Source organism: Pollachius pollachius, assembly GCF_949987615.1.
Source record: "Pollachius pollachius genome assembly, chromosome: 1".
Lineage (NCBI taxonomy): Eukaryota > Metazoa > Chordata > Actinopteri > Gadiformes > Gadidae > Pollachius > Pollachius pollachius.
Window position 1 is genome coordinate 18,944,117 of NC_136934.1, and position 15,718 is coordinate 18,959,834.

General features: G+C 41.5%; 1 protein-coding gene across 1 annotated transcript in view; it reads right to left on the minus strand.

Moving 5' to 3' along the window:
* The window catches only part of aak1a (AP2 associated kinase 1a), a 29,933-nt gene extending 18,475 nt beyond the window's left edge, over nt 1-11,458 (minus strand). Inside the window, exons 1-4 of the mRNA XM_079742967.1 lie at nt 10,781-11,458; nt 6,284-6,402; nt 2,697-2,805; nt 10-152 (exon numbers count right to left, since the gene is read on the minus strand). Of these exons, the coding sequence (XP_079599093.1) occupies nt 10-152; nt 2,697-2,805; nt 6,284-6,402; nt 10,781-10,940 (531 nt within the window). The 5' untranslated portion in view covers nt 10,941-11,458. The remainder of the gene's footprint in view (nt 1-9; nt 153-2,696; nt 2,806-6,283; nt 6,403-10,780) is intronic.
* Between the last annotated feature and the right edge of the window lie 4,260 nt (nt 11,459-15,718).

Sequence of the window (15,718 nt, forward strand, 5' to 3'; positions counted from 1 at the left end):
GATCCTCACCTTGAGATCCCTATGGACGATGGGGGTTTTGCATTGGTGGAGACGGGCCAGCGCCTCACAGGTGTCACAGAAGACCTGCAGCACCTCGGCCTCCGAGAAGCCCGTCTGGAGCCTCTGGTTCATCAGGTTCACCACCTGTCCACCTGCCGGCCGACACACAACGCATGATCAGACACTCGGACGCTCTGACACGTTCAGAAGGCGAGGTCTTTCCTGGTCCTCAACATGCATCATGAACACAGAATAAACCGTATTTATAAAGCGCAAAAACAATACTTTTACACAATAGTGTTAAAATACAGCCGTGAAATAAGACATGCACTAAATTGGCTATAATCTGTTCAATAAAGTAAACTAGGAAAGTAAAATAGAAAAAAGTGAATTCAGAAAAATAAAGAATATTAGCCTAAAAATCAAAAAGTGGTTTAGTCTTTTCTTTATCGTTACATTACGATGATGTTATAAAGAAAGCATGTATCCAAATAAATGGAGCATTTAAAACGTTTTATTACGGTCTTCAGTGTGATTGGTGTCAGGCAAAGCAATGGTCTTTGCAGAGTCACAATGCAGAGTCAGAAATAGTGTTTCCCTACGAAAGACAACTTCACACCCAGCAGCCCTGCTCCCTCTAACATCCTCTGGATGATGGGTTCTGCTTCTCCCTGGCTCTAATGAGGCAGAGGTGTTAACATCCTGACCCTGCAGGTGCAGCCACCCTTCAACTGGCAAACTGAAGCTCTTTTCCTCCTCTATGGCAGCACTTTCCCCATTAGCTGTGCTGATTACGGTGCCACCAGATCAGCGTAATGCTGTATTGCAGAAGCAACTGAACGCTAGTTAGAAAATAGTATATTCAGATATGCCCCCAAGTTTAGTCTCAGGTCTTTGAGCTAGAGCCCAAGTCTAGTCTCAGGTCTTTGAGCTAGAGCCCAAGTCTAGTCTCAGGTCTTTGAGCTAGAGCCCAAGCCTAGTCTCAGGTCTTTGAACAAGAGTCCAAATCTAGTCTTAGGTCTTTGAGCTAGAGCCCATGTCTAGTCTCAGGTCTTTGAGCTAGAGCCCAAGTCTAGTCTCAGGTCTTTGAGCTAGAGTCCAAGTCTAGTCTCAGGTCTTTAAACAAGAGTCCAAGTCTAGTCTCAGGTCTTTGAACAAGAGTCCAAGTCTAGTCTCAGGTCTTTGAGCTAGAGCCCAAGTCTAGTCTCGTCTCAGGTCTTTGAGCTAGAGCCCAAGTCTAGTCTCAGGTCTTTGACCAAGAATCCAAATCTAGTCTCAGGTCTTTGAGCTGGAGTCCAGGTCTAGTCTCAGATCTTTGATCTAGAGTCAAAGTCAGAGTCTCAGGTCTTGTAATGGGATTGTTGCACAAATACCACTTTTTAATAGGCGCTAGTGATTCAGAGTACACACATCTTTGAAGGTGTTGATAGAGAGGACCGATCCAATTTCCAAACATGTATAGGGTTAGGTGGATACAAACCACATGACAATTGTCTGCAATATAACAAAACACATTATTTTACAATTTCGTTTTGTAACACACACAACATTACAAACGGTAGGAAATTAACGTTTTAACATAAACTATGTTTTCAGTATTTGTTTGTTCGCTAGATTGATGCGACCGTTCTTGATATTCATTTGTGTGCAGATTATATAAGGGTGCGTATTGTTTGCGCGACTCACGCCCTGTGTTAGCTTGGAGTTATTGTTTAGTTGTTGACCATCAGCTGGACTCGTCAGCAGGCGAGCAACAGTGTTTGCTGACCGGGTCAATTAGTTCAGACGTGAAAGAAGAATGTCAAGGAACGTGGAATAATATCACTTAAACAAAGGAGGAAGAATCTGTGGGGTAACGGATTATTGGAATGGTCAGGCCATCGCACAATAAGGAACAGAGCTCTAACGGATGACACCATAGACCGTATGGCTAATACACTCCCAGCATCGATTCAACCCAACATAGAATCAAATGCAGTAGTTTGGCCCTCTGATATGCTCTGCACATAATCGGTACGTGCAGGCAGAGAGGGACAGCTATACAGTGGCTGTGGTTACTCAGCTTTAGATAACAAATAATGAGTGAAACAGTTTCAGAGTGTGCGTGTGTATGCGCACTTGCGTGTGTGTGTGTGTGTGTGTAGTCAGTGGGTAAACAGATTTAAAAGTGTGCCTGTATGAAAATGGTGCGGTTGTCAAGGTACTTGTGTGCTTCTACATGCTGGTTATGAGCCGGCTTACAACTGTTTCTTAAGCCGGCTTAAGAAACATTATGGGTATGGTGTAGTACCACTAACTTGTCATCAAGACCTTTAGTGGAAAACCCCATATGCAAACGGTTATACAGAGACAGATACGCATGCAGTGTCTGAGCAAAGAGTGCCAGCGCCCCTTATACACAAGTTTTCGTGCAAGAAGGCCATGGCCAGTGGAAAAAAGAGGAACGACAATGCTGCTGATGCTCCCAGCGTGTTCAAACCAAACGCAAATGAACACAAAACATCCATGGAAAAACATGACAATGGAAACCATATGAGGGAATGATGAAGTGACCCCCGTCAGAGGTTTCTCCAGACTAGAGAATGACCAGCTGGCTTTCTTCTAATTCTCCATGCAGGAGAAACACTGGGTACGTGTTACCCTAGGGAATGGCCGGAGATTACAGCACACAACACACAGAGACTTGCAGACGATACCTCGACAGAAGTCCATCAGGATGAAGACCTCCCACACGTCGCCAGCCCCGACTGCAGTGATGCTCGAGTCCAGGAAGCCCACGATGTTTCTGTTCCCCACCAGGTCCCTCTGTGTGGAACACAAACAGAGCTGGGTTAACGCGGCACACCAGAGGAGACACAGCACCCCTGGGTGCTGGTAGAGGGCTTTAGACTTGGGACTGAACACACACTAAATGCATCCATATGAGTGATCGTTAATTTAAGTTCAGTTCCACCATTTAAGTTCTGTGCAGGCCACTGAGACACAAACCCTGGAGTAATAATGACAACCGTCCTGTAGACTCTTGCCCTGGCTGGCTGGGCCCCCGGGAACTGGGTCTCTTTTCAATGACCGAGGAACTGGTTCTCTTTACGGTGAGCGAGGAACTGGTTCTCTCTAAAGTGAGCGAGGAACTGGTTCTCTTTACAGTGAGCGAGGAACTGGTTCTCTCTAAAGTGAGCGAGGAACTGGTTCTCTCTACAGTGAGCGAGGAACTGGTTCTCTCTACAGTGAGCGAGGAACTGGTTCTCTCTACAGTGAGCGAGGAACTTGTTCTCTCTACAGTGAGCGAGGAACTGGTTCTCTCTACAGTGAGCGAGGAACTGGTTCTCTCTACAGTGAGCGAGGAACTGGTTCTCTCTAAAGTGAGCGAGGAACTGGTTCTCTCTACAGTGAGCGAGGAACTGGTTCTCTCTACAGTGAGTGAGGAACTGGTTCTCTCTGTAGTGAGCAAGGAACTGGTTCTCTTAACAGTGAACGAGGAACTGGTTCTCTTTACAGTAAGGGAGGAACTGTTTCTCCCTACATTGAATGAGGAACTGGTTCTCTCTACAGAGAATGAGGAATTGTATATAGTTACATTAAGGACTCTAGTCAGGAAACCAAAGGGTGAGCGAGTAAAAAAGGGTTGACTCAGCATGACTCCCTCAGAGCATTGATGTGTTTCTTCAGAGCTCAGGAAGTAGGAGTTGGCCTCTGACTCACTGCACCATTAACTAAAAGATTAGTTCACTTGATAGAAATTCCTGTTTGAAGTTTATCTTTTTACTGTGCAGCGTTTGACAGATTTTCTGTATCATTATAGATGAGGGTATTTGAAATTGATGAGTCAATTATAAGTCAGATTTCTCCATTGGATAAGGATGTTGAATAATGGTATTGATTTTTGTTCGATTGCTTTGTGGGTCGTCTCCAGGGACTATGAATACAGCTACACTGTGCGTTTCCACACAACTAAAATCTTGTGCTCTGTTTAATGTGAGGCTTCATCTTAAATGTGTGTACACCCCATTTTCTCTTTCGGCACTAAAGAGAGTCAAAAGTAGGAATATTTCTGATGACTAATTTCCATGATGGCTAACCGGCAGTTATGTGAATAACAAAAAAAAAAGAAAGAAAATGAATAGGAATCTCAGCGTTCATAAAACATAAAACATGGTTGGGAAGAACATTGTTTATTATAAGAGCCTTTTGAAATGCTTCAAGGTCCAGGTTGTACAATTTAGTAGACACAGCAGTGAGGTTTCATATCCCACTAACCTGGCCCCCCAGGCTCATCGTCTACAGTGGCCTGTCTAGAGTAAGATGCACCAAGTATTTGAGCTATTCCAAAAAGCGACATTCATTTTAATCTCCCAAAGAACGATTTTAAACGGCTCGAGTCTGAGTATAAATGAGTTAAACCAATCAGAGACTTTGAGGTAGTCACATGTTGATGGAAACCGTTCGACTTCAACACACAGTTCTGCTGCTGCCTCGTAAGTGGTGACTGCACTCAAAGACCTCTTGCATAGGTTACCTTTGATGACATGTGTTTGCTTGTATTGCAGCAGCTTTCTTTTGTATACCAGCATTCCACCAAAGAGGGAACCAGCCTCAAAAACTAAAATCCCCAAAACATTGGTGTATAAAGAAACGCTCTGAATGCACAGCCACTTATCATAATCCCCCTAATCCACAAACTGCCCTTCGTTTCACTATTAGTTAGTTAGTTAGTTTTATTTATTTGTCACATACACAATTGTACAGGGCAATGCGTAGTGAAATTCTTATGTACCATTCTGCATTTGATTATTACATACAAATATCAGATATTCTTGTGATACGGAGTGTCTCATATACAACACCGCAAATTATAATGCTTTTACCCAAGGGTGGTACTAAAAGGTATCCCAGACAGGTCTGAGCCACAGGGACACAGCCCCACTCCTTCCCACAACTCTCAGCACAAAGACATTTTTGAAACGCGTTTGTCTGTTCTGGGCTTACTGTAGAAGAGGAAAGGGTTCATTCTGAGGCAGCAATCCTTATTTGAAAATGCACTAATTCAATCACTTATATTTTATATTCCATTTCTGCTGGAGGCCACTAAACTCTACACCCTGTGCCCTTAACGCAGGTTATTCCCATTGTAAATCAAGCTGAAGTGTGACATTTTACGACGTGCCTGATTGCAGCCGACTCAGGTAGCGAATATGTTCCCCAGAACACCGGTTGAACTTTGATGTAAAGGGGCAAAGTGCTGCCAGTTCTCAAGCTTTGCGAGTTTGGATGTAGATAATCACCTGAAGAGCCTTGACAACAAAGATTGCTGCTCTCCGTTTTCTTCTCTTATTGATCTGCTTACAAGGCGAGCGGCGGTTAATTCAAACTCAGTACAGAAAGGTAAGCCATGAGTAGGGCTGACCGCTTCTGGTTGGTAGATCTATTGGTTTGTCAATATGCTCCCGTCTACCTTATTGGTCGAACAAACGCTTGTATTACTTACATAAGGAGAAAAGCGCTTCTGAACCCATCAATTTTTGCCTATTTCTAACCATAGTGCATGGCGTGCTTTTATGATTTATACATCGGCACAACGTTTTCTCAGAGAGGCAAAAAGTAAGCATTTAACCAAACAACCATTTGTGATGATACTACCAAGCGCAGCAACGGCTAGCGAACCCCTGGTCAGTAGTGGTGCTACATCACTGCTACAGCATACAGCTTGTTCCTGGTTCCTTTCATTGTAATATCCTCAATTAATTGCATTGGATTAGAATTGAATAGAGAAGTGGAAGCCCCGCTGATGCTGGGATGGATTAAATGGGTGATATTACGCACCCGGATGTGAGCGTGACTAGCCCTTACAAGCCATTTGAAAATCTGCCTTTTCCGGTGTTTTAGTGACATCACAAGTGGGCGTGTTGTCCACCTAGATGTAAAGACAGATTTTCAAACCGCTTGTAATGGCTAATCTCACTCACATCTGGTGACATGATGCCACCCCTTTAATGACAAGTGCCGAGACAGACTGTGCTCCCGGTGTGATCCAAAGAGCCGGACCACACCCCAAGGAGATAATCATGACATCGTTAGCGAGCCACACATAGCCAATATATAATGTGATTACTGTTTGGTCCTCATCTACACTGACACTCTTCAGGACAAAGAAACTAGTGGAACAATCTCAAATTGAATAGAGTGACTTCAGCTAGAGATGTGTGACTCAGTTCTACATGGATGAATGAAGAACCGAGTCACACATCATCTAGTACTGAGACTACATGAGTACGCGCTCACTCACCATAATCTGGATCTCCAGGTTGCAGATCTGCAGGTCGTGTTCGTTGTTGACGTACATCCGCTTGAGGGCACATCGTACCCCCTGGTGTGTGCGCACCAGGAAAACGATAGCAAAACCACCTGCAGGGAAACAAAACAGAAAGCATGAATACATAAGATTCAATAGAGATCAGCAGGGATCCAATCAGGGCTCCCCTGCTTCCTACACCTCAGTACTGCGTTTTAAATAACTATTTTGGGCGAGTAGGTGTCATTTGTTAAATGTTCCGGCACTAAGAATGATAGTGCTGTTTAAATGTTCCTCTAGCCAGATCTTCTAGTAGCCTGATATGGCTAAGAGGTTTTATATAAAAAGGATGTTAAGGTTTAAATAAGGGGACACAATCTTTGGTGTTGACAGGAAATTGCAAGGCAGTTAAATGTTTAATTGAAGGCCGACAGAATGTCACTTGAATGTCAGTTTGACGTTCAAGTACTTGTTTTAATTAAAGCCCTTGACAAATCTGCAGCATTTATATGCATGCCTAAGTGGTTTGATGTTTTATGAAAGGCATTCCCTTCTGGGACATCATTCTGAATCTGAATCACATTCTGATGCATTCCAGTGATAAGCAACAAACAAGGTACCTCTTGCTGGCATTTCACCCTTCGCCATTCAGACGGGATAGGGCAAGCTATTGATAAGACCAAGGAATGACGTTGTGCGTCATCCAAGCAAAAATATTTGCTTCATTAAGACAAAACCAGCACCAAATACGCATATCATCTCATTCACAGCAAAACATTTAAACGAATCACATGGCAAGCATGACGTTTAAGCAGGGGAGGAACACTATGATGGAATGTGTTCTGAGGAAAGAGGCTGTGGAAATCAAACTAGGATCCCTCAATAGTTGAGTCAGCGGAGAAATGGCAGGAATTAATTAGAATACTGACATGATGCTTTGAGTAATCTATCATGTCCTCTCTGGTGACTCGGCTTAGAGCACTAAAGGAAGCCTTTATTTCCTGCACCACGCGTTAGGACCAACTGCTTGAAAAGATATATCTGTGACTTTATTTTTGACATTCTCTAATTGTCATCCCTCTATATGACTAACAGTATTGACCATATTCTAAAGAATCCATTATAATTTATGCACTTTAAATTGCTGCCTAAAAGGTTAAACTAAAAGCGACCATTTTCAAACTGCCGATACCCATTTTGCTTCCTGGTGCAGGACTGGTACTCCAACGTCACCAGGATAAAGAGTATCAACGCATGGTCCTAAAAGGGATCAAGTGACAGCTAGCATTCCACTAAACGAACAAAACAACTACAATATGTTTCAAAACATACTACACGGATCACTCATTACACAACAGATCATCAAATACAACAGATGGATTGGTTTATATATCACGGTGTGACTTGCAGCTCAATAACCCTTTCAAGTAGAAATAAATGCTGCCAATAGCCATATCCATCGACATGTAAAGCCCTTATCCAGTCTCCTTCACTGCTTCACAGAGCAGCACTGCCATCGACTTCACCAGGATGCATTCTGAATGCAAATAGTGCAAATGTGCTTGTCGTGACGCTGTCTGTTTGCTGATCTGGGGGAGCCCGTCTTATAAGTGAGCTGTGGGGAACAGAGTGGCCTGAACAGGGTGCAGCATCAGGCTTCGGGGAACAGACAACACTGAATAAAGTTTGATACCCATGAGCTTGCATTCAATGTCTCTATGAAGACCGATCTGAATTACACAGTTGGCTGTAAATGTGATGTCAAGTAGGAGTATACGGTACAAATGGTATAGAAAGTACACCGGTGTGAATTTGCGCTACTGTATGGATTTTGACGTTACCATGAGACCGGTGGGACAGGTAGACAGTGTTGTGTGTAACATGTTGCAAAGTAAGTAACACGTTAATACTATAATGTAAATACTTTTACATGTAAAAAGTAAAGTTTGTCACAAAAACACTGTCACTGTTTACCTGTGTAAGGACATGGTTCCCTTTCAAAATGTCGATAGAAAGGGCTTTAAAGAGAAGGTCAAAACACTCGATCCCAGGTACGCATTACCTGCCCGCACACACTTCAGCCGAATTGAGATGCCAAAACTATACGGCAAGGTACGTGAGCAGGTTGAGAAAGAAATCCATACTATTAAACATTATTGATTTTCAGTGATGGAAGTAACTTAAGAAAAGATTCTGATTTTTTCATGCAGTTTTGCTGCCTAATCAGTATTTTACCCCTTCAGAAGCATTTATATTAAAATTAACGAGTACCTAAACCATACAGGCGAATGCTTGTGAATGGGGATTAAAGTATTGATAGCCAGTCACATTTCACAAATACAACACGGAATAAGGGTGAGACCTTGATAGAACACACATAGCGCTCTCACCCAAGGCACCCTAGTACTGACTCACATGACCAACCTGAAGAAGGCTAAAAGGAGGACAGACCTTGGTGGAAGATTAGATTCTTAAGCACCATCTAGCAGTGGTCAACTCCCTCACGGTGTGAAGAGCAGTAAGTAGCTCCACAAATAGCTCTGCTCCTCTATGATGTAACCTCCTGTCAGGTTAATGCAACTGGCTGAGAGAACGAAGAGCCACTGAGTATAAACACAGACACACACACACAAGGTAACTCACCAGGGCAGCACTTGGAAGAGCACTGATGCTACGTTCAAACGTGGCACACAGAAACACACACACACACACACACACACACACACACACACATACACACAAGGCATTGAGTGGTCTAGGTTTTGAATTGCTTTTTATCCCTTGGGTTACTCAATTGTTTATATAGACTCTAAATCCTTTGTCATTTCTTGTGATACACGTAAAGGAAGTTTTGTACATGAAGCTTTTCTTATTATAGCCTCCGTTTAAAGAGCAAAATCTATCTCTTTAGACTGTAGGCAACTAGGGGGGCACCGTTGTTACAAGAGCATTCACACGGATCCAGAGATTACATTACCTGCTGTAACTTTACACAGCATCAAATAAAATAAAGCCTGACTTGTACTTACAGAAGCTTTTAGTATGGATAGGCTACACCCATAGAAAGGGCCGATAGACTCAATATCATCTGAGGACTCTAAATTAAACAAAAAACATGCAGCTAGCAGCTGCATAGGAATGAGTCAAACACAGCCCATAGATCAACATGGTAATCTCTACCAAGCACAGACTAAATAACCACATTTCCAAAGGATTGTAACAGCTGTGATATTAGCTGGCAAAAGAGTTTCAGCCTAAAACAAGGGAAAGTGTAACGACCATGGAATGAGCCCTGAGAATGGAGAGTCCTTCAGTTTAACACAATCAAACTCAAATTTATTTCCCAAATTATTCAAGTTTAGAGGGATCAACATTTAAATGTTGATACCAAAATCTGGTAAAATCACTAATACTACAATGTGCTTTCATTAAATCCATGTCTAAACGATCAGAGGGTACATTTTTTTCGGATTATAGTAAAAGTCTCCCTGCCAATGGTGGACACCAGAGATTAATGAATGGAATCGTTTCTGATCTGTTGGCTGGAATTAACAAAAATTGGATACCCCTCTCAGATCATGGTATGGTGAAACAGGTGCCCATCCATAGTGATAAATTAATCACCCTTTCTTCATTCATTATTTAGAAACGGGCAGTCAAGGCCAACAGAGCCTGACTACGTATGTTGGAGAAGTGAAAGGGGTTTCAGAATTACTAGGATTGAGTTGTATTACATTTGAGCAGGGAACAGTTAGTGTCGATACCATTTGCTTTTTTCATCATTGAGCAGATGCTGTTATTGAAAGCGACTTGCCGGTGAACTCAGATATGTCAATAAAGGCACTGCTCCTAGACATACAAATAGGCTGCAGAAATTGGGGTCCAAAGTACAACCTTATAATCTTCATACCTTCAGACAACCTAGCCCACGCCCCTCAATATAGAGTCGATCACCAGCTAATTTGATAACTGGTAATAAGCGGGTAAAGGTTTTTGCTTTTTAGTTGAAGAGCATGAATCAAAATAGGAGGATCCAATTCTGATCGTAAACAATGGCTAATCAGAAGGGGTGCCGACCCTGTGTTGACATGATCGAACTGCAACGCAAAGCATTCGCATCTCTTATGGATAGTTCAAGTTATTGTCATGAGTCACTACATGTTTTAATTCGTCACGTAGTTATCAATAGGCCTGTTAAAAGTCTTGGATGTTAATGAGAAGCATATCACGAACATTGAACACGTCTATGAACAGTTCAAGGGTTAGGATACAGTACAAAAAAAAGGAGGACCACTGTCCAAATGGGTCGTCATGACAAGGCTCGTCTTCAGCTCCTTATCCTCTAATCCTTGATCACAAATCAACACCTTTACACTTCTGACTCATATGATTATCTAAGTTAATACTTGTGACTTGGATAGTATGGAGACCTCGAGGTGAGGGCCTTAGATGTGTCCTGATGGGATGTGGTTGTTTATGTGCGTAATTCACCTTCAGCGATGGTCTCCTCCACGGTCACCTGATAGCGTCCGATGTTGAAGACCCGTCCGATGAAGCCTCCTCCGCCGCCGGAGCCGAGGCCCCCCGCCGGGGCTCCAGGACCAGGCCCGGAGCCCACCAGCTCCCGACGCGAGTCGAAGAACTTCTTCATGTTGTCCGACGTGTGGTCGACACTCAGTTGAGAAGCCCGATGAAACCGATCAATAGTCGATACAACCGATTGTTTCCAAACCCCGGTGACGTCAGCGGGTGGCTACGACAAGGCTTTAAATAATGAATGAAAGCAGGTAGCTAGACCCCAGCTAAAGCTAACCGGACCTCAGAGTATCACCAAACCCCGGTTGAGACGTGATCTAACTCATGATTACAAAGACAGCGGCGGGGCAGTTCAAGTAATACACACATTTACTACCGACAGGATCATATCCATGCGGAAGTGTCCGCGCTAAAGCGACGGGCGGACCAGTTAGCCAGTCTAAGCTAAACTGGTTTGGCTGCTAGCTAACCGAGATGACAGCTGTCACTCACTCCCTCACAGCGTCCCGGTTATCTGATGGTCCCTGCTGATGACATACATATCCGCCGTCTGGACCCACATCAAATGCTACTTATGGCATCATTCTTTAATTAATTAACGTGGCTAAACGAGGCCACTCTGCCAGCCCCGAAGCGTCCTGCAGTGGCGGTGCAGCAGCGCTGGTCGCCTCCTGATTGGTCGGCTCGTGAATGGTCGGCTGCGGTGGAGCAGCGGAGGGTCGGCACGTGATTGGTCGGCTCGTGATTGGACGGCTCATGATTGGTCGGCTGCAAAGCGGTACCTGTGGTCCGCCCCCTGCTCCTCCGCCGCGGCTGGTGGATGTATGTCACACTAGTCCTTTTTCTTCAGTGGACGTAGTGTTGTATAGTCAGCTTTTAATGGATATACAACATCAATCTAACAAAAACCTGAAATGTTTTCTTTTTAAATGTGAATTTTTTGGGAAATTTAGATCAATCATCATTGATGAATTAGATTAAATATAAATTATTTTCGAGAGGAGAATTAAAGGCTCAACATCTGTAAATTCCTTGTTTGTCAATGTATGTCGGCCTATGCAAAGGAAAAACACCGTCAAATGAATTGCAAATAATTTCTAAATAAAAACTAAGTAATTCAGTTAGGTCCAGTTAAATATTCTGCTCAAAGAACATATATGCAATTTATCAATGCATATATGTGCCAATTTTTTGTCATGTGATAGAGACATATTCCTCAGCCCAATGGTGTACCAGTTGCTTTGATAAACTTATTACCACTTTATTTGGACATTTGATGTTCTTTATTGTGTTTCCATCAATAGGAGTCAAGCATAATAATTATGCTTAACTTTTAGATAATTATATAAAAAACTAAAATACTGTAGCCACTACCATTCAACTGCTATGCTTTACATTTTACGATTAAGAATTGTATTCATTATTTCATTGATGACATTCCGTTGCAAAGAATGTTTATGCATTTGTAAAAATAAAATAACATTCAGCACAAGGGAGAGAACTCCAACTCTGAAATAGGTGAACAGTGACCAGTGAACAGTGACACATGGAGGAACGGCCCTTTAGCAAATTCTAGGAATAAGTTCCAGGTTATCAAAGTTCTAGTAGATATACATGCTTGATATACAGTTGGACAAATATTTGATAAATGTTTAAAACGAATCCTATCCCATATTTCCAACAAATTCCGACATAATAGCTCATATGCGTTAGTCACACATTTGCATGGTTTTAAATTAACTTTATTGTCCATGAAATATGGTCTATATTATTGTTGTCATTGTTACAGTGCTTTGTTTGTTGTTTTAGTATTGTAATCAAATAATATAGTTTATATAAGTACATGCATACTGCATACACAACTGTATATTTGACAAATAAACATTTATTTGGGCAAAGAGCAGGGGCAAGCTGCTTACAATAAAGGCATTAGGCTGTCCATTCAGCATTCAGGTATCTTTCTACGTGGTTTGTAGTGGACCTCTCAACAGGACTCAAGTAGCAGGGACTTGCCTCTATGTTCCCAACAAGTCAGGTAAATAAGACACACACACACACACACACACACACACACATACACACACACACACACACACACACACACACACACACACACACACACACACACACACACACACACACACAGAGCATTTGATAACCTGGATTGTACACAGTTATATACATTTAATACAAGTATAGTAAATTAACTACTTTTTCTGATCAATAACCAAAACAAGCGTTATCTTTTGCCTTGTACTAGCTTAAATTGTCCCTTAGGGGTCAGTATTTCATCATTCATTGGGCTGAACGCTGAAATCCTCATGCTTCACAGTAAAATGGGCAGTGTGGACCCTTTGGTGCACTCGTCTTGCACCATGTTTATGATATATAATCATAGAAAAAAACGGAGTTAAAAATGATGTATGTTGTCATAAAATGATCCTGTTAACCATCAATACATTATCTGTCTCTAACTGCTAATCTGGACTTGCCTGCCCAACCACATCCTGCTAGGTGCAGTGAACCCGTGGCCCGTCTAGACCTGTCAGCGATCTGGTACGGTGCAGATACAATTTAATAAAATAGAAGCAAACACAAAGGAACTGTTTTCATATTGTAAATATTTGCAACACACGTATAATCCCTCTACTTAAGTACGTGTCTAGGAATGTGTGGTAATATATATATATATATATATATATATATATATATATATATATATATATATATATTTTGTCATACAGAAATTAATGAACCTTCCAAGTGAATGGGGTATGCAGTTGTTAGTGTTTAGTAATGAATGCCAAGGCAAGTGACTGATGTGTCGCACCACAGTGTAAACACTGTTCTTAGTTTGTGTGGTCCTCTGCAGAAAAATTACCTATCTTCTATTTTTAGGGTTTGAGATCATATGAGGGCCCAGGGAGAAAGCATAATGCATACCTACATTCCTATATAATTACACCTTGTAATATATTATTAAGACGTACAATGTTGCCTGTGCACACAGTACAAATGTCATCCATTTCAATATGTGTTTCTGACGTTTCTGACTGAGCATAGCCATAATTAATATGAGAACATTGGCATTTCTTGCTGGAATGGAAGGAGAACACAATGAAGGACTTGGATATTGAATGATGAATCAAGATGAATCAAATCAAACCAATGCACATTATACATTACCTTGGCGGACCAAACACACACACAAACACACACAAACTTGTATTTATTATTTAATTCACCTTAATCTGTCACAAACATCTTCTTGCAACATCAGATCATAGTCTTCAAATCTATTATTGTGTTTTCAAACTCAGCAATACTGAGTTTGAAAATGAATTTATTTTCAATTTATCTTTAAGTAATTTTTAATCCACCTTTTCAAGAGGGGACAGACACATCATTTTGAAATATTTGCTCATCATAAGATGAAGCAAATATCTGCTTCATCATAAGATGCTTCATGAAGATGGTGAGGACTAGAACTGTTCATGTTCAGAGGAGGGGACTGCACTGTAGGAGGTTTCCTCCCTAGCCAGTGAGCTCTTGTGACCAGACGTACGTCCGGATCAGCAGAGTATCAGTCTGCCCATTTTCCATTGCCCGCATTCCTCTGCAAGTTGTTTTAAAGTTTTCCGGACACATGCGTTGTAAGCGGAAAATTTGAACAAAATCCCCAAACCAAATTTGCAGACATCCCTGAAAATGTTCTTTTTGCGTTTGATGGAACAGTAGACTACTGTGATGCTCAGCACGTGGCAGACGAATCGATCAATAAGCCTGCGCTCATTACTGCCATGTCTTCAGACACTGTGCAAGCTAGGATGAATTTTAAGAGAAGGCATATTTAGATTGCCTTAGGTTATGCCCTGAGTCTTCTGTGGCACCTGAAAGGGTTGATTTGTTTTGCCAATTAATCCAATTCCGCTGTGGATCACGCGTGATTGTGTGTGTGTTTGTGTGTGTGTGAGTGTGTGTGTGTGTGTGTGTGTGTGTGTGTGTGTGTGTGTGTGTGAGTATGTGTGTGTGTGTGTGTGTTTGTATGTGTGCATGTGTGGGATAAGAATTATCTTCTTATTAACTCTCTTTATAAAAACAACAAAACATAATAATAATGTTATACATAATATACATTAATTTTCATGAATAGAAGTTAATCATTTATGTCCGAAATATAATTATAAGATAATAATAAGATCACTTATAAGATTATAAGATCCTTACATAGCAAGGAGCTCGCAAACCATAATTATCTTGTTTGAGTTGATTGGCTCTAACGCTGCTTAGTACCAAGTCTAATGTCAAATTGATTCAAGGGTACTTAATTAATTAATAACTAAGTTAATTTGTCATAAACCTGCTTGACTCAATTATTGGAGCAAACAGGCAGACAGTAGAACAGCAATGAGCCGTCTGGTTTTGATTCAATGTGTTTTTGATCTAATAATATGCTCCAGGGTTGTTTCACAGTATATCAGTGGATATTGTTATTGTCAGAGTTCTTCTTATTTTTTTTATTTTGGAGCGCCCATATCTCAGTGGTGAAATGATACAAAGAAATTCAATTTCTCCACAATATTTGCATCTAAAAGAGTAGGATGGCAATAAGTTTGGTCCCGGAATTCCGATACAGCGCTATAATTCCTATTCAAAGTTATACGCTCAGCATATCGTTCCAATGGATTTCAAATTCTGAAACTTGGTGCCTACACCAAGTTTCAGAATTAAAAACGTTAAGGATGCTAAATAAGTCATGTGATTTATTTAGCATCCTTAACGTTTTTGCCGTTTTGACCCATAATGTTCGTCATGGTTTGTTTTCTATGCGAGGACATTTTGGGAAAAATATTTTAATGTTAAATTAGTCACAATCAAACTTGAGAAGTGGTC